Source organism: Gavialis gangeticus, unplaced genomic scaffold (genome assembly GCF_001723915.1).
Source record: "Gavialis gangeticus isolate Ggan-Ray unplaced genomic scaffold, GavGan_comp1, whole genome shotgun sequence".
NCBI lineage: Eukaryota > Metazoa > Chordata > Crocodylia > Gavialidae > Gavialis > Gavialis gangeticus.
This window is the reverse complement of record NW_017729033.1, coordinates 71,469,193-71,488,651: the sequence shown is the minus strand read 5'-3', so window position 1 is coordinate 71,488,651 and position 19,459 is coordinate 71,469,193. Positions and strand designations below refer to the sequence as shown.

Genomic DNA, 19,459 nt, shown 5'->3' with positions numbered 1-19,459 from the left:
TCTGTATTGAAATTCGCCCAGTTTATTGAACTTTGAAAAATCATAGGTTAGGTACAGTTCAGGTAGATATTTTAGGCGCAGCAAACTTTCTTGTGCATTACATCTGTCCTGGGCATGCTTCATAGATTCATAGATTAAGATTCATAGATTAAGGGTCGGAAGGGACCTAGTAGATCTTCTAGCCCGACCCCAAGTTCAGTGCTATGCAGAACAAGACTTTTCTTGCAGGTTAGTTCACAGTATCTATGGGCATCTGAATAGAGAGCAGGGTAAAGGTCAGTCTTGCTCTTTCCATGCCTTGCCTGCTGTGCCTAGGTAGTTCAGAGGAAGAAGCTGCTGATTCAGATACCAGTGGGAACAAGGTTGGCACCTTGGGGAATAGAAGTAGAGGCAGTAGCTAAGAGGAAGGAAAATAGGAACTGCAAGTTGGGGACAAAACTAAGACTTAACTTTTTTATCAACAATTATCTCTGTAAACTGGACAGCAAAATGTGTTTGAGCCCTCTAATATCCCATGTTAAGGATGTTAGTTTGCTAATGCTATCAGTTGCTTTGTTAGCTCAAGTGGCAGAGGTCAGCGCAGTAGATCTAAACATTCCAGCCCTGATGATGATGCATGTGGCTTTTTCTGATACTGAGTGATAGAATATGGAGGAGTTTTTAACAAATTAATGAATTTGTGTCTTTGCACAAAAAATGCACATATACATAAATGTTAAATATTGTTATGATTTTATGGCAAGTACTCAAAAGATTAAAAATGCCTCTAAAACTTTAATAGGGCCCCTTGTGCATATGTTTTGATTGTTTCTAAGTATAGTACTGTTGTGATACCTCTTACTGTTTTGGTGTGTTTTTTTGTTTCTTTCTTCACCCCCCTTGGGACCATTGCATCATTTAGAGCCTAGAATGCACTGTGTTCATTTAACAAGCACCTGCTCAGTATTTTATTTTCCATAATCCTGTTTATAAAATCCCATGTATCATTTAGAGTATACCATTCAGACCCTGCTCTGAAGGCCAGTTATGAATTTCTTCCTGAACTTTTTCTATGCTGATTATTACTGTTGTGTCTGACTTTCAAAAACAGTAGTAAATTCTTCTCAGCAGTCCATGTGAAGTAAGGGACTTGTATCATGCACAAGAGTTCATTCTAAGAGTTTTAACTATATGGAAGCTTTGCATAATTTAGGACATAAAAGGTCTACTACTACTAGGTGCTGCATTTCCTAGATGGCCAAATACTCAAAATTCATAAAGTAATAAATAAATGTATTTAATGTGAACTCAGAGAATACACTATTTCATCATAAGTAGCAAATGTTTTGAATACCTGTTTTTAAGTGTTACAGGTTGTGGCCATATTGGTCTACAAGCAAAAAGGAATCAGAACTCTGGTTAGAGAGAGATCTTTTATTAGACCAACTAGATATTTGCAAAAAAATCTTTATTTGCAAGCTTTTGGGCACGACACCCTTCCTCAGGCATAGGAGAATGCAAAGATTGTAACATTTCTTCTAGGTGGATATGAAAATTCATAACTCACAGGAGAGCTGAAGGTATTATAAGATCTCCTAGTTAGAAAAGTTCATTTTGTGCAAATTAGGCTCAGATAAAAGTTAGAGCAGTCTATTTACCTCAGACTTGTCTGATGGTAAGCAGGATGTTGGATTACGGTTTTTTTTCTGGTTATGATGTTTCATATTTTGCAGGAGGGTGGGTAGATGCAAGGAATTTCTCTTGTATTGAGGCAGCTCCAAGCTCTGTGAACATGCAAATTTAGCTTGGAACAAAAGGCAGGAGCAAGGGTGTCAGCTTTCAGGTTTTAAGGTGTTGAATTTTGCCTTCTTGTAAAACTATCAAGTTTTCATATAACAAATGGCTAAATTTGATATCTTCCATGTTTCAGGGATACAGGTTGTAACCTTATTGGTTTACAGGCAAATGGAATCAGAACTCTGGGTAGAGGTGATATCTTTTATTAGACCAAGCTGACACCCTTGCTCCTGCCTTTTGTTCTGAGCTAAATTTGCATGCTCACAGAGCTTAGAGTTGCCTGAACACAAGAGAAATTCCTTGCCCAGGGAAGCATTCCACCTGTTCCATCCTCCTGCAAAATATGAAACATCATAACCAGAAAGAAACTTAAACTTAAGTACACAGTTAACTGTAAATGGTATTTCAAGTCAGTTATATGGCTTTTGGATCTGACCCTTCCTTGACGGGTGTGCAACGCCATTTAATTTGCGAAATGGGAAGAGAAGGCTTCTCCCACCTCTCAGTCCAACAGCTTAATGGGTAGAAGAGAGCTGTCCAACTGGTGGCCAGTGGACCCCCCCCCCGCCCCATTGCTCCTGCTGACGCAGCTGGGTTCTTCAGGCTCTTCCACTGTCCTCCAGCTTTTACCTGTCCCTGCTTTTGCCCCTGTAGTGGAAAAGGGCCAGGGGGGTTGAGCTGCACAAATAGCAGGGGAGAGGGCTGTATTGCTTGCACTGCACTTGGGAGGCAGAAGCTGGGCTGACCACACTGCTGGGAGGAGAGAGGAGAAGAGGGGTATACTGCTGGATATGTGGCAGAGGGAGCCAAGCTACCTGTGCTGTGGGGGGTGGACAGTAGTTGGACTGTGTGTGTGGTGTGGAGGTAGTGTGTTAGGCTGCCCATGGGGCTGTGGCCTATATGGTGTGTGGCTCCCAGCTGCCTGGAATTTTTACGGCTTTGGATTAGGGGCACTTGTTCAGACACTGGAAGACTCAGGTTCCTAGGCCTCCCTCAGTCAGCTTGACCCCACATTTCCCATTTTGCTGGCAAGTGCCCTAGCATCCAGGTGATGGGCTAGGCCAGGGTAGGCAATGCTTTTTGGCCGGAGTGCTGAAAAAACCACAATGTCTACCTTGGAAGGTGCCGGAGTACTGACATACCAGAGCCCGGAGCAGCTGTTTACAGCCTCCCAGCTGCAGCTGGCCCACGGAGCCCGGTCTGCCTGCATCAGGACTTGCGGCCTCCCAGCCGCCTGCTGGGAGCAGCCTGGGCTCTGTGACTGGCAGCAACTGCTTAGGACCCGGGCTGGCATTGGTGTGCCAAGCAAAATGGCCTTGCGTGCCATGCTCAGCATGCGTGCTGGGGGTGGCTGACCCCTGGGCTAGGCATTGCCAAGACCAGCTTCCACCTTTATTGAAGCTGGCCTACTGACTGGCCAAAAAAGCAAGATAAGTGAGGCCAAGCGGAGAACAGGCCAGAAGCACTGTGTTAGTGCTACAGACACAGTCTGGGAATTGAGTTTGCTCTGAATTCTGGCTTCTGCTCCTTCCCCAATAGTTTCTGCACTTTGCATTTAATAATTATTGGAGAAAATTGGGCTGACAGCAGTAGGCTAGCTTGTCCCACTAGTAGCGTAGGGGCTAGAACTTAAGGACCCTCTCTTATCAGGCAGCACCCCTTTTGGTTGTGTTGCTTCCTGGCCTAGTGCATCTTTCTCTCCTGGCTGCTACTAATAGCCAGAACAAGTCCTTCCTTGTGTGTGTGTGTGTGTGTGCGCGCACATGCATGTGCACAGGGGCAGTATGATTTAAAAAGCTGTATTAATGACTCAAAATGGCATTTATACAGCTGAAGATAAGTGCTAGTTCTCCACCAAAAGAGGAGTTGGATTTGGCCCCATAGCTTTAAAAGCACATCTTGTTTTGGTGCCACTTTGCTCTTCAGGATGTGTATTTGTCCTTCAATTTTTCAAGTGTAGAAATGGTTTGCTTCAACTATAGACTGTTGAAAAAGATGGCCTTTTCAAGTGTAAATCAGCGCTGAAGCTTAAGAATCTTCTGCCCAACCTTTTTCTAGGAACTATGCTGAGAATTGATTTTTAGCCTAAAATTTAAATACAGTAAGCATTCATGATGCAATTATTACTTGGAGTGCTTTAATACAAGTACAGAAATCAAAGCAATACCTAATGGGATACATTTTTTATTTATTTTGAAAAATAACTTGCATGGGGAAAGGAGAACAGTAATTTTCATTGCCCTTAATAGAGATTTGAGCTAAAATTCAGGTGAATTTACATTAGGTAAAGGACACATTTGAACAGGTAACATGAACTTGATTTGTCTAGCAAAGGTAACTCTCATTTTCATTCATTTCAAACCATCAAGGTATATTAGGTAAATGGTTGTAACTTAACATAAGTTGTTTGAATCCCAACCAGTACCATATCAGAGCAAGAGTATAGTATAGAGAGCATCAGATCCAGCAGGGGTTTTGATATGCTTTCCGAGTTCAGTAATAAGTGATGAGACATATTCATGGTCAAGGTACAAACTTTTTTTGGTCACTATTTTTAGATATTTATTTTTCCTGTAAAATGTTTGTTTTATTTTACTCTGGCCAGGTCATCCCACCTTGGAGGGATACAAATGATGGAGTAGCATCCACTGACCAATATATTATCACACTAACCTTTAACTTTATTTCTTAGCTTCCTATGCTGATGCTTCAGAGAAACTTTTCTGCACCTACTTTTAACTGTTGGTCTGTGCCTTGGGACTAATATTTGTTGACAATTAAACCTCTACTTCAGGTCTCTGTGGATTGAGTTCATTAAGACTGCATTGGTTAATGTTTTGAAGATTCCTGTAGTATAAAAGTTAGATGTGTAATTCTGTAAAAGTACAAAATTAAATTCTGTACAAGTCAGTGGAAAACAAGCATTGTTGCGCCAGCCATTGGTGAGTGCTTTTGTACATTATGTATTAGAATTTCTTCCACAATATTGCAATGCATTCAGATTTGCCTTGAGTTGTGGGCATTAATAAGATCTGCACACATGGCAAAGTTTTAAAACCATATAGGAGTTAAAATGAGCAAGTTAAAACTTTTCTCATCTATTTTTTTAAATCTGTTTGAAAGGTAAAGCATCTTACAGTTCCAGACTACTTTAGTCTCTTAGCTGTTATCATTTAACATCTTGAATGGAAAACTGTCTAAGAAGTTTTTTTCAGGGTTGCTTTGTTTTATGTATGTCAATGAGAATTAATATTCAGCCCAAGGAGGAAGACTTCTAGGTCTTGACTGAGTTGTCCTGGGTGGACCAGACAAAGACTCTTGTTGAAGGTTATGGTGTTCTAGGCAAGCATAGGCCTCTCATGTTAAAAACTGCGCAACCTGAGCTTTATCTACCTTTATATTTTCCTACAATACAGGAAAATAACATGTGCCAAGTATAGCTGAATTTAATTGAATCAATTTTGTAATTATTATGTTTACATTTTGTTTGTAGACTACTACTCTGTTATCATTGCAAAATTGTTGTAGCTAGCACTGCTATAATAATAGTCCATAAGGCTCTTTACTTGGTATGATTCATGGATCTTTGGCTGTAATGTTTGAGAGCTTAGTTTGATTACATATTTTGTAGTCATTTAAAACTTGTTTAAGCCATGATGATATTAATTAAAGAAATACTGTCAACTTGATCTTTTTGATCAGCTCAAAGCAGGAGCGTCAGATTCATCAGACCTCACTAGTATGGGACTGGCCTGAGGGCTAGCGTGCAGGGCTGGTTCAGTGTGAGCACCCTGGACAAGCACCATGTGATGTGTGCCATGTAGAGCCCACGGGATCCGGCTACCCCTGGCTTCAAGAAATACTTTGTTATAATGCCTCTTAAATATGTCCAGAAATTTAAAAAAAAAAAAAAAATTTAACTGGTTTTGGATCCCCTTCCCTTTTTGTGTCTAGAATAGTCTTTTGACCAAGGCTTAATGCAACATCAAATGCATCCTTTTTCTTTCATGTTTATGTGTATCTACACTTAAAAGGCCTTTTCACCAGCACCAGAACCTTCAAGAAAACACCCCCTTAGAGGGCTTGAGGAAGAGTAGCTAGTGTTAACAAAACCAAAAAATAGACTATATATAATGTCTTTTTTAGCTTGGTGCACACCACTTATTGTTTTCTTTAAACTTTCAGTTATAATAATTTGAGTGATTTCCTATAATTATAGTAGATATAACATTTTTGAAAGCCCCCCCCCCCAAGTTAGCAGTGTCCTTTTTAGATGAGCTTTGATGTATGTTTTGAGGCATTCATGATGTGTGCGCTGAATTACCATTTTCCTGGTATGTTTTTATGTTGTTTTTGCAGGTTTGGACTGAGCAATAGATTTGAATCTGAATTCCCTTCATCATTAACTGGAAAGGTTAGTATCCTTTGGATAAGTTAGAAATGTAAGGCTAAGTTAGAAATGTATAACGAGCTGATAAAATTTAGAATTTAGTAAACAAGATTTCGTTACTAGACAAGTTTGATATTTAGATTTCTATATATACTCAAGCTTTACAAGAAAACTTACAAAGTTATAATGCAATGGTATTAGAGTTATTTTCCTTTCCTTTTCCTTTTTTAATTCTTCTTAGGTTGCACCAGAGGAATTTAAAGCCAGCATCAGCAGAGTTAACAGTTGTCTTAAGAAGAACCTTCCTGTTAATGTCCGATGGCTACTTTGTGGCTGCCTTTGTTGCTGCTGTACCTTAGGTTGTAGTATGTGGCCAGTTATTTGCCTCAGTAAAAGAGTAAGTTGGATTGTATTTATTATTGCTTGCTTATGTGTTTGTGAATTTGGAAATAATTCCTATCTGTGCATCCAGTTTTCAAAATGAACAAAACGGTTTTAAACCAAAATGACTTAATCAGCATTAATCATACCTTTTGTTCTTTTTGGTGCAAGTTGTCATTAGACTAGCTCTTTAGGTTATAATGGAAACTGGACAGACCCACAATGATTTTATTTCAGAAAACTACGTTCAACATTGCAGGTGAATTAATCTTGTCCATCCACTTTCTTTTCCATAATATCCAGTTTGGACCTTTTAGAAACTTAGATGGTGGTTACTTAGATGTCTGAAAAGCTTGGGGCTCCTTGTATCTCACTATTTTGCACCCTGTTTCCTTCACCCTCCCTTCATACTTCCCTCCTATCTCCTCTGTTTTCATGGCAAACATACCTTCTCTCACTTCATCTCCTGGCAGGGGCTTTATGTGCTCTCATGTTAGCAATATTGTAACCCTTGCCTCAGCAATTTAAATGTACCCCATATGTTTAAAATGGCAGGTTATGGTGAGCTGGGGGCTTTCTGTGACTCAGCACTTCAAAGTGCCTGGTTGCAAGACATAAACAGGTTAAACAGTGGAGTTAAAACAGAAGGAGGGGAGAACCTTAGTCAGGATAAGCTGTGCAGCCTCAAGAAGTCAGTTTGGTTCTTAGAAGTCTCAGAAACAAAATAAGGGAGGCTAATTCCTTTGTCTAGAGACCAGATTTTTTTTTTTTTTAAAGAAAGGAAAAATAATCAAAGTGATACTCTGATAACCATGAAAAGCAGTAAGTTTTTTTTTTTGTGGTGGGGGTTGGTGGTGGGGGGACGGACAGGGTTGTCTTGCATAAACTTCTGAAATGAGCCCTTGGAATACTTGAATTTCTAGGGTTGCCAGTCTGGCAGCAATCATGAGATGTTTTGCTGAAATATAGTAATTTTCAGTCAGAGCTGTAGTATGAATAGAAGTGATTTTTTTAATTCTGGTACCCTTGCTTATTCTGGTCTGTGGATAAAAAAGATGGAGGGCATGCTGATTTGCAGTCTTATTGTAATTCATTTCTTCTCCCTTCTGTATCTGTGCTAGATCAGACACTGTCAACATTTAAGAGGATGATAAACTCTGCGAAAGAATACAGAGCACCTTTTGACTATTTTGATTTGCATCAGTCTTGTGCAAAGGTGCCGATTTAATTAAAGAAGTCATGCTGTGAGGGCATCTTAACTCCAGTTAGAATATGAGAGGTCAGAATATTTGAGAGAGGTGGAGCCAAGGCTCTGGGGTAGGGGTGAAGGTTCTGCATAGAAACTAGGAACTGCCAAATTACAGGAGGGTTTCAGCTGAAGTTTGTTATTCAGATGACCCATAAAGCTGAGACAAGAAGGTTAAGTTTTTGGGATGGATGTGTGTACATGCATATTCTGTTTTGAGGAGGATGGAAACTGTTCTAGTGGTGGTCTTAGTTGGGTTATATACACCTTTTATATATGAAGGAAAAACAGTATATATTCTGAAATTGATGAAAAGCAGAAAAATGGCAGCAGGTCAGGGCTGCTGTCCATGAGCTATGGCAGCTGCAATTCATGAGATAACCCATATGAACAGCTCAAGGCTGACAGTAAATCCCAGATTTCTCCTAGCCAAGCTGGAACCAGAAAGCAGAATGCCCTGACCTTTTATCTAACAGCTTGGATGCCTCTGATCTGAAGCTTGAGGCTCAGAAAGTAGGGAAACTGGTAGATTAAAGATCAGTTAAATCTGTCTTAAGAGTACAAATGTTGGTGTAGTAGTATATGTATCCATGGTGGCAGGGGCTGCCCATCAAACAGGGTTGTTACAAGGGTGATGCAAAGGGAAACCATGGCCACCAACTGGAAAGGATCATTGTTAGAGGAAAATAAAAAAAATGACTTTGAAGAGAGAAACCAGAAAGGACAAAAATGAGTACCCAAATTGAAATGCCCAAACCTGTAATCTGGCTGGGGAAGAATTCTAGCGTAAGAATTCTGTCTCTCCAGTGACTTCTTTGAAAACCTGTGACCTAGCCATTGTGCAGAAAGGGGTGGTTTGGAGCATACTTGGAGTGAGAGAATTTGTGGTTAACATATAGCATTGCAGAGATTGTGGACAGTGCTGCTACCCAAGGAAACTGATAGTAGGTTACCATAATTTAAGCAGTCTCAAGTCAGGGAGGCCTAAAGGTAATTTAAAATGATGTTGTCCCCTTTCCCCTTAGGTGCAGCACAGAACGTGAGAATTTTTAAAAAGTTGCAGTACCTTTTGATCCCCAAAATTTTATTATAAAAATATTGGTATATTTTATACAGCTTTTTGCATCAATAGTATCAAGACACTTTTAACAAATGAGGTTGTTGTTGTCATCTCTGCATGTGGGGAAAGGCACAGAGAAGTTAAATGACTTTCCCAGTAAATGAGTTGAGAATGGAACCTATTCCTTCTGGTTTTGTTCTGTTCCCTAGATTGCAGAGTCTGTTCTGTTTGATTTTGCCTGTATTCAAAATTTATTTTTTCTATTGATAAAGTAAGACTATGAGATTGTGATGTGGTCTGGAATCTTCCAGTAAATTTACTGTACCTACATATACATTAAGATAAGGGAAATGTTATTCTAACAAACTTGAACTGTGCCCAAATAGTAGAGAGGGAGGATTTCATCATTACTGGGCTTTTGCAGGTAGCAGAACTCATTGAGGTCATCCATTTTATTGATTTGGACTTTATTATGTAATTCCCCTACAAGAAGGGGGGTAAAATGGGTCTACTTCAGAGTGAGGGATTCTGCTTGCTCCCCTGGCTGGGTGCTTTGCATGGGATGGGGAGTCTAAGAAGTCACAGAACTTATTGGTGGCTGGAAAGAAAAATGCAGCAGGAAGTGAAGAGACTAAATTATCTGCATTGGTTAGGGGAGAAAACAGTTTGGCTTGGGGGTTTCCTTAAAGGTAGTTCTCATAAATTGGGAAGGCTCAAAGCATCCATGTATCTGTTTAATGTTTCATACTAGAGTCTAGTATAAAGATGCAGAGTGATTGCAGTTAAATCACAGTAGCAGATGTAGCTTGCTAACCTTAATACAGAGTACCTGAGGTGATTGGAGTATATCTTGAAGAGCTGCATTACAGTAGCGATTTGGATGCAGTAATTTATGCAAGAGTTTTATGCAATGACCCAAATATTATTTAAGCTTGGGAAAATTTTAGGCCAAGATTTGTTGTCTTGTATGTTACCAGAATCTAGTTTTATTAGAAACTTAGACATATTTGGGTTATAGTTTCAGTGCTTAGGGTCAGAAGGGACCTAAACAGATTATCAGGTCCGGCCCCCTGCCCTGGGCAGGAATGGATGCCACAGTCATATCACCCCAGCCAAATCATATCGTGTTATGTTTTGTTTGTGCTCTCCTAGGCAAAGGAGGAGTGCCAACTCAGATGATAAGCACAGCAAACTTTCTAATCCCTATGTAAAGGAGAAACAAGAACTTCTAGGGTAGGAGACTTCTAATTCTCTTAATCCTCTCCTACCCTAAAGGAAGCAAATGTTCTTACTAGTGTGGGCTTGGAGACAACCCAAGAATACACTAGATGTTAACATAGTACAGAACAGTACAGTTAAAAGAGGAGAAAGACCTCGGTCAGTCAATACAAGGCAGTGCAGCCTCATGAAGTCTGTTCAGTTCTTCGGAAGTGGCAGGAACAAAAAATGAGGGTTAACTCACTTGTTTAGAAGCAAGGTTTGTTTGTTTTTTTTTTTAAAAGGAAAAAAAATAAAGTCCTCTAAAACTTGTTTACTGCTTTTCAAAATTTTTTTTGTCTCGCACAGCCGTCTGAAATGAGCCCTTGGAGCCCTTACATTTCAAGAGTTGTTATCACTTCAGTACAGGGGTGGGCAAAATACAGCCCATGGGCCGGCTGGACTGCCAGGCCATTTTATTCAGCCTGCAGGGCCCCTCCAGAAGGCAATTATTACCAGCCCACAGCTGCCCCTTTGGAAGTTAAAGCAAGGCGTGGGTTTTGAGAGGTTGCATGCCATCAGACTGAGCCAGCTCTGTGCCTTAGCCTCCATGGGGCTTCCAATAATCCAGCTGGGAGCCCCACACAGAGGCACAGAGCCAGTCCAGCCCAATGGCACATGACTCCCCACAACAACCAGAACTCCAGCTGGGAGTTGTGGAGAGCCATGTATGAATGGGCCAGGTGGGTTCCGTGCTGCCGCATGCAGCTCCTGGCACATCTGGGAGCTGCATGCCATCAAGCCGGACTCGGCTGGCTCCATGCCAGCATGTGGGGCTCCCAGTAGTGCAACTGGGAGTGCATGCCTTCAAGCTGGGTCAGTCTGGCTCCTTGACTCCACGTGTGGATCCCCACTGCAGTGTTGGAAGCCCCATGAGCAGGCACAGAGCTGTCCTGGCCTTGCCTGATGGTGTGCAGCTCCTGCCTGCAGTGCTGGGAACCCCACATACTGGCACGGATCTAACCTGGCTTGGCTTGAAGGTGCACACCAGTGGGCCAAGCTGGGCTGGCTCCGTGCTACTGTGTGCAGATCTTGGGACTCAGCCAGAGCCACACACCACCAGGAGGCTTTGCCTGTGCAGGCCATGAGCACATCAAGGGCTTGCTGCTGCTGCCGCTGCTGGCAGGGGCTGTGTGCCATGGGGGTGGGGCGTGTGGTGAGGGGGCCCACACCCACCCACTTGCATTCTGCCACGTACCCCACAGCCCCACCCCTGTACAAATCCCACACCCACTTACTGACGCGCACACGTATCCCTGCACCCCTTTACAACCCTGTCAACCCCTCCCCCCCACACAATGTACAAGAGTAAGACTTTATTCTGAGCTATTATGCAATCACCTCTATACATACTGTGCAAACACACACAAGTCAGGGCAAAACTTTTTTTTAAATAAAATAAAAATGTGTTAAAGTAGATATTTGATTTTTAGTATATGATTTAGGGTTTTTTTCTGGTTTGAAGGTGGCAGATCACCCTCCCAAAAGGAGTACTTCAAGGGGCAAGGGGAAGGCCTTCCAGTGGCAAAGGTCAGGGGTTAGGGGTGAGAGTTCTGGTCCCAAGATCTCAATCAGGATGGGTTACCTGTCAAGGTACAGGGCTACTTCTGCGGCCCTTGACAGCTCACCAAAGTCATTAAGTGGCTCTTCAGCCAAAATATTTGTCCACCCCTGTTTTAGCAGCATTCATGAGCTAAATATTTACCTGTTTTTTAAACTTTGAACTGGATTCTACTTCTGTGTTTACAGCTTCCAGGGTTTAAAAAGCAACTGTTCCTTTGTGTTTGTATGGTCTATACATAGCACAGTGAACATAGGGCCTCCAAATGGTGCTTGAATACAAATAATTTCTTTATCTGTAGATCCTGGGAACAGACTAGCTTACTAACAGTTCAACATCCTTCTCCCTGCCCTGCTAAAACCTATAGAAAGTTTCTAAGAGCATGTTTTTCTCAATATTGCTGTAATTCTGTGGTGTACTTTACTGCGAAACAGCATTAAAATAATTTACTTGAATACGTATCTGTCACTTTATAGTTGTAGTTTGGTGCTGTTAGATTTACTGGTCAGTTGTGTTAGCTTGTTACAGTAATAAGGTAGTTTAAATATAAGGTACTAAAATACTCAGTATTATCTCTTTACAGATAATGCCTTTGCAATACAGAAACAGTACAGTACTTCCCCAGATTCCACATGAACCTTCTCCCCCTCGCCCCCCTTCCCAAATTCGTGTGCATCTTAATTTTTATTTTCTGGAAAATAATCACATTTGGAGATGCTGTGCAGTTGACCAAGATGGCTACTGCTTGTGTTTGGCCCTATGGTAACTTTCTCATAGCTGTAGCTATTGGCTGAGCATTGTAGCTTGTTCCTGAAGCATTGGATGGGCTGCTAGTAGCACCTTGAGGCATGTGATGTGGAAACAAACACTTTAGTTCCAGGAATTTATATAAAGAACTACTTACAGTAAAGAGCTAACAGTCTTGCCACTGTCCTTGCAGGGGTGTGTGTTTATCTTTGTATGACTTAGAGTAAGCTCTTCTGGGAAATTGGAGCGTACAGATGTGACATCCTATGAGACAGTTTGCTTGAGTTGCTGTAGCCTCACCCAGACTATCTACTGGATTATCACACTCTGTTCCTAGGAGGATTTACTCTGAGTCACATAATCAGCCATGACTCTGGAAAAGTCTTATATTTTGCATTCTGGCTTCCAAAAAACAAGGTGTGTATTTTATTTGGGGGCATGTAGTACATGTGAAAATATAGCAATAAAAATGTTAAAGATACAGCAGTGTTCTCAGACTAAAATTGAGAAAAATGATCTCAGTAGCCAGAATGTAATCTAGATTATAGAATTTCAACTAATTATACTGTGTATTATGTTGCAGTTTTGGATGATGTGATAAATATTTTGAGACACGAAATATTTTGGATAAATGACTCATTGAATTAACAAAATACATTGCTGTAGAACTGGTTCACTGTGTGATGGTTTACAGTTCAGGTGACTGCACATATTCTGTCATTGGGAGTTTAGTACTGGAAAACATAAGAATATGAGGGAGGCCGTACTGAATCATACCATAGGTCTGTCTAGCCCATTGTTTTGTGTGGATGATCTGTCCCATGCCTGTCTTGCCTTAGTGCTCCCAGAATTCAGAGGCCTAATTTGTAGGTTGTACTCATAAATATAATAAGTAATATCCTCTGATAGACCTATCCTGTCCAGTCTTCTTCTGAACCTTGGTAATCATTAGCCTCTACAACATCTTGTGGTAATGACTTCTACCAGTTAATTACATGCCAAGTGTAAAAGAATTTCCTGTTTGTTTTAAACCTGCTTCCTAATGATTGCAGTATGTCTCAGTTCTAGTATTGTGAGAGATGGTAAATAGGACATTGTTGTGTACTTCATGCACTTCATTATTTCATATCTCTCCTCAGTTGTTTCTCAAAGGTGAAATGTCCTGCAATTTAATTCCCTATTATGGGACAGACACTACCTTTGTAGCAAGAAAGGAGCAACAGAAAGAACCAATACAGCAGATCAGCATACTGGCAGCATGGTGCTCCAAATAGTACTTGATATAGCAGATATAGTGGGTAGGACCATAGCTACATCTGTTACAGGAGGCACGGTCATCCTTACTGCAGGTGTCTGGTATTCTTCCTGAGGTTCAAATTGACCACAGAAGATTTAACCTTTCAAAACAACAATATCAGTAGCAACACCATGCTCCATTTGTAAAGATTCAAGAGCTTCCTCTGCTCATTGTACATTCTTCTACGACAATAAAACAGTGTTTTGTATAGGCCACGGCTACAGCTTTTTTTCTGAACCCCAAAGTAAAATACACTGAGTCCATCTGTGGCATTCCCTTGGCTGTTTCTGATGTGCCACACATCAGTGGTTGTCCAGAAAAGGAATATAATGAGAATGTTGAGAGCTTTGCCAGGCCGCTTACTAATCTGTTTCCTTTTCCTTAGTTTGGCAGCTACTTTATTTCAGAGAAATTTGGACTGGGATTACCTCAGAACAGCTAGTCCCCAAGATAACAAACAAGGGATATTCCAATGAATTGCAAGTTTTTCTAACCCTTTCTTCTCATTCTTACAAGAGGTCCCTCACAATTTCTAAGACATTTGACCCACTATAACAAATGGAACAGTGGAAGAAGTTCCTTAAGAATTTGGACGGAAATGTTTCTGCTCCCACAATTTACCTCCTGACAATAAGGGGGTGGGGGAAAAATTGGATCTTCTGATATGTCAGCACTGTGATTCATCATTTTAAATTCTGGATGGCTGTCGTAGCACCTCTCATCTGTTTCTTGATGTCATGGATTAGATCAGGGATTTCTAGGTACAGTCCATGGGCCCTTTTACCTGGCCTATGATACTGCCAATGGATCTTGGACTGGACTTTTCATGTGATGCACACTGACTGGTTCCACATACAGGTGTGTGGGGCCAGTCTGCAAACCTGATCCACCCCATGGACTGGCCTCATGCCACTCATCTGAGTTCTGGAGCCAAGTGTGTTTGACACCACAAGATTAGATTATGGTTCTTGATCTATAAAATGCTTGCCTCCATGTGGCAATACTTCTAGCATAAAGAAAATATTTACAATTTGTGGTAAGAACATCATGTAACCAGAACAGATTATTTCAGTTTGCTATCAGCACCAGTGTTGTTCACCAAAGTTCTAGCTACAGTGGTAGCATAACTGATGAGGTAAGGGGTCCAGGAATGGCCTTGTCTGGGCAACTGACTAATAAGCAGTTCATCCTTTCAGGAAGCCACTGGCCCAATACTAAAGACTAGTTTTCTTTGCCTCACTGGTCACAAGGGTTAACAGATGCAAGTCCATACCAGCCCCATCTCAAACATTGAGTTGGCAACAGTTTACCAGCCTCAGCAAAAATTCCAGGCAATGAGGAAGAACATGCAGAAGCTTCATGTGCATCAGAATGATGCAAGTAATAATCTATCTAAAATTTACAGTGCATGTGACACAGTATGCCAGATTTCATCCTAGCCCAAGGATGGTTGAGATTTACTGTATCTGCTTACCAGGCAGCATGGATAAAGGTTTTATTTTCCACGTAAGTCCTGTAACTTCTGGCAGGTGGATGCAACAAAACTAGGTATGTAGTGGAGTTCTGTCTTCTGTGTCGATCCTATCAGAGATTCTGGCTACAGATACTTTGCCCACAGATGGGGAATACACCTTGATCATCTACAGATTCAGGGGGAATGGTCAGCTGACAAATCTGCCTTCCACATGAGTATGTTAGAAATTATGCCAAACAACTGAACTCGGACTTTACCTTCATGATCTTTCAATGCAAGTGTTATATTGCTGTGGTGTTGTCAAGTAGTCGCGTGAACAGGCAAAGACAAGCAAGGCCATCCATTCTGTGTCTCAGAAAGCCATGCATAGTTTTGGAGTATCTGAGATCTTCTCAGTCTAGTAGCTGCTTCAGGGACTGCACAGCACTGCAGCAAAGCTGTTTCCATACAAATTTTGAAACCAGCTTGCAAGAGTTTTCACCTGTCAAAATACATGCTGCTCTACTTTTCGGGATTCTAATAACCTTTATTCCCTTATGTTTTATGTGTCGTATCTGTCAGGTTACAGTGAACAAAATTGCAAGAGGAAATACAGTTTGTAGGTCTGACTCCTCAGTATTCACAGCAGGTTCTGTGACGGTGTTCTCTCTTGAGACAATTTGCAGATTTCACAAATGTATGTTAGACCTTAATCCAAAGGGCAATCATTTTACAAGAATGATATATTTGATACAATGCAAAAAGCCCTTCAGGCCAAGGTGTCTATCCAAAGACGCTTTCTGAAAAGACTGTAATCAATTTTTATGTAAGCTGATACCTGCAGTCCTCAATGAATAAAATGGGACAAATGATATCAAACTGGAAGAGAAATGATAACAGCTGTGATGTGATTAGAACCTCCAAATCCCCAAAAACCAGCTGATAGATGTGTAAAACGCATATTTTCATTGAACATTTTTAAGTAGCTTCATGTGAAAGGTATCTAAGTTGACTAAGATAAATTATTTAAGAGCTGCCTCTAGTGAGACTTTTAAAAGCTGCTTGTTACTTGCAACTTCACATAAAGCTGAAGCAAATCTGAAATGCTGCTGAAACCACTAGAGAAACATTGGCCTTGAAATTGACATTTAGAATAGTGGTTTAGATCTTCAGTTTGCTGTATACACATCAGCTTTTGGTTGAACTAAAATTATGAGGGGAATGCATTTTTATGAGCAGTAACCTTGTTGTTTGCCCATAATATCATTTTGACATTTAAAATCAAGTTCTGAAGAATATTCAGAATTTCAAATTGGGGATGGACTAATATTTTGGTGAATCAGTTGATAGAATAATACACTAGATGCTAGTAGATGTATGAGCCTATAAACAAACAGAATACAGGGTAAGTTCTAGTTGCTTGTAAATTTAATTTTAGTGTTTCATTTTGATTTTTGTTTTTTCTTGATTCCACAGTAATAAAACAAGTACAAGACTGGAAAAAGACTGGAATAATAACACTCTTGTATGGCCTTGTTTATTTTTGTCTGTTCAGGAAAACTAAATTACAGTAGAACTCATGTACCAGAATACAGGTTTACTATTATCTACTTAGAGCATCTCTCACTCTCCATTTCCAATCCTATCCACCGTATAAGGACAACGTTGCTTATCTTGCTGGGGTCTTTTGACCCTAGCTAACTTCCTGCCCCTGGGGCAGGGAGCTGGATTTGATGATCCTTGAGGTCCCTTCCAGCCCCTAACGTCTGTGAAATCTATGATTTGTTTTCCCCCTCCGATGCCCTTTCAATGTAGGCTTTCCTATAAAGCCCTCAATATCTGGAATCTGAAATATTTTCTATGACAACTTAGTAACGGTGATTAAACAGTCACAAAATTAGGAGTGTTTTGTTTTGTTTTTAAGAGAGTATAGCTGATGATTCTTGGTCTGGGATCACTGAATCTAGAACTTGCTACCCCATCCTTCTGCTATCAAAGCTCAGTTTTGATTACCGTCAGGATACTCAGTAAAGGTCTCTTCCTAGGTTTTTGTGGGGAAGTAAATGAGTGTTTAGTAAGATGTTGGGAGAGAACTTGTAATTGTTTTTAATTTGCTGTTATTTTTGGAATGAAGGGCAATATACAAGACTGAAGCAATTTACAGGACACTCGGTGGTATCTTACTTTTTTGTATGTAAAATCCTTATCCTGTTTCAAAAAAGTTGTTTTGGTCTGTTATAAGGAGTACTACTTTATGTGAATAGAATATTGTAGTTTTATATATTCTGAATAAAGAATTATATTTTTGCATTTCAATTTAGGTGCCGGATATGTCTTTTCAATAGTACAGAGTAATTCGTTCTTTGAAATTTCATAGTGAATATTTTAAATGCTAATTTAATTCAGCAAGATCTTTAAAAAGTAATTGCATCTACATATTGAAATTATACCCTTGAATGCTTAATGTTACTCCAAAAAAGGTTATATGTGGAAAGGAACTGAATTTAAAAAAAGGAGAGTGGTACTGAACATTTGCATGCCTAAAAGTAAGGCCACCCAACTCTTGAGTGGAATTAATAAACTGTAGTTAGGCATGTAATTCTCTCCTATTTAAAGCAGAGTGATGAACATAAGTTCTTAGGAAGCATGGTGGTGCCAAAGCCAGCTGATGAGAAATGCCAGAGAGAGAGGTGTTCACGAAATTGTCTTCTCACCTATCTATAGCTACATGTTGGCACTTTATTGACACTGGGATTTGCAGCCTGAAACCTGTGCCCAGCTATAGGTACACAAGTCATCATTTTGTGGCTCTTACTTTTCATTTAAGGCTGGGCTGTCAAATTAAAGATGCCTACCAGGCCAGTGGAAGTTGAGAAGAGGGTTGGCTTGCTGCTGTATCTGTGGCCTTTGGGCCCTACTGGACATGGATTGTGATCTGCAGCAGGAGGGCAAATGGTTACCCTCCAGCTGCTTCCCCCTATCAGCAGTGCTGCAGCCCCAGCTCTTTGGATGTTGGCTCTGCTGCTGTTGCTGCTGTCACCGCCACCACTGCCACATCCTCCATGCTGCGTGCTAGAGCTGAAGTCATCACCACTGTATTCTGTGCAGTATTGCCAACTCCACCCTGTCAAAAATCTTGAGACAAGCTCTTAAAAGTCAAGAGGTGTGGAATGTAAATCATGAGATGCTATTTTTTCAGTGTGTGTATGTGGGAGGGTTATTTGTGAAGGTGTGGGGGGCTGTGGGTGTGTGAGGGGGGTGGAGGCCATGGAGGGGGGGTCCCTGCACAGCCTGGCAGGATGCAGGGTACTGTGGGTCAGGAGTGAGGGGCAGCAGCAGGGCTGGAGGGGCTGTGGCTTGGGAGTGAGGGGTAGGCGGGTTGAGTTGTGGGTCATGCAACAGAGCCACGGGAGGCTCGTCCAGAGGCGTGTGGGGGGGAGGTATGGGCAGGCTGCAGGACAGGGCCGTGCGCCCTGCTGCCTTTGCCCTAGGAGTTGTATGACACCACAGGTGGGCAGGGGACACATGGCCAGTGCGCGGCTCCCAGGACAAAGGCAGCAGGGTGCAGAGCCCCAGCCTACAGCAGGCTGCCTGCCTCTGCCCCATGCACAGATCCAGGGGGTGCATGCCCACCATGCTTCCCCCCAGGGGTGAATGAAGGGGCAGGGAGCTGTGCCCCCTGCACCTCTGGACGAGCCTCCTATGGCTCTTCCACATGACCCACCCTGGCTCTGGGACCCCATTCACCCCAGCCCCAACTGCCTCGCTCACTGTGGGGGCCTCTATCTGCATCCCCTCTCTTTTATTTCTCTCCCTGTCCACTCCCCTCCACAGAAGGCACATACAAAGAGCATCCAGACTTACCAGCTGGGTGCTCTCTGTGTGCACCAGAAGAAAAAAATCCCAAGAACTGAAGGTTCTGTTCTGAATTCATGAGTCATAGTTTCTAGGGTCAGAAGGGACCTGGGCAGATCATCTTGTCTGACCTCCTGCCATGGCAGGAAAGAGTACTGGGGTCAAACGACCCCAGCAAGGTGTTCATCTAACCTCCTCTTAAAAACCCCCAGGGTAGGAGCCTGCACCACCTCTCTTGGAAGTTGGTTCCAGACCCTTGCCGCCTCCTGATGTCTAACCTAAACCTACCCTCTGCCAGCTTGTGAAACAGTGCCTCCTGATGTCTAACCTAAACCAGCTTGTGACCATTATTCCTGGTCACTCCTGGCGGTGCTTGGGGGAACAGTGACTCCCCCAATGCCTGCTGATCCCCCCTGACTAGTTTATAACAGGCCAC

At 41.7% G+C, this 19,459-nt stretch overlaps 1 protein-coding gene across 1 annotated transcript in view; it reads left to right on the top strand.

Annotated features, from left to right (window-relative positions):
- CHIC2 (cysteine rich hydrophobic domain 2) overlaps positions 1 to 19,459 on the top strand; it is a 40,575-nt gene that overhangs the window by 8,749 nt on the left and 12,367 nt on the right. Inside the window, exons 2-3 of the mRNA XM_019526443.1 lie at positions 6,136 to 6,190; positions 6,408 to 6,563. Coding sequence (XP_019381988.1) covers positions 6,136 to 6,190; positions 6,408 to 6,563 — 211 coding nt within the window. The remainder of the gene's footprint in view (positions 1 to 6,135; positions 6,191 to 6,407; positions 6,564 to 19,459) is intronic.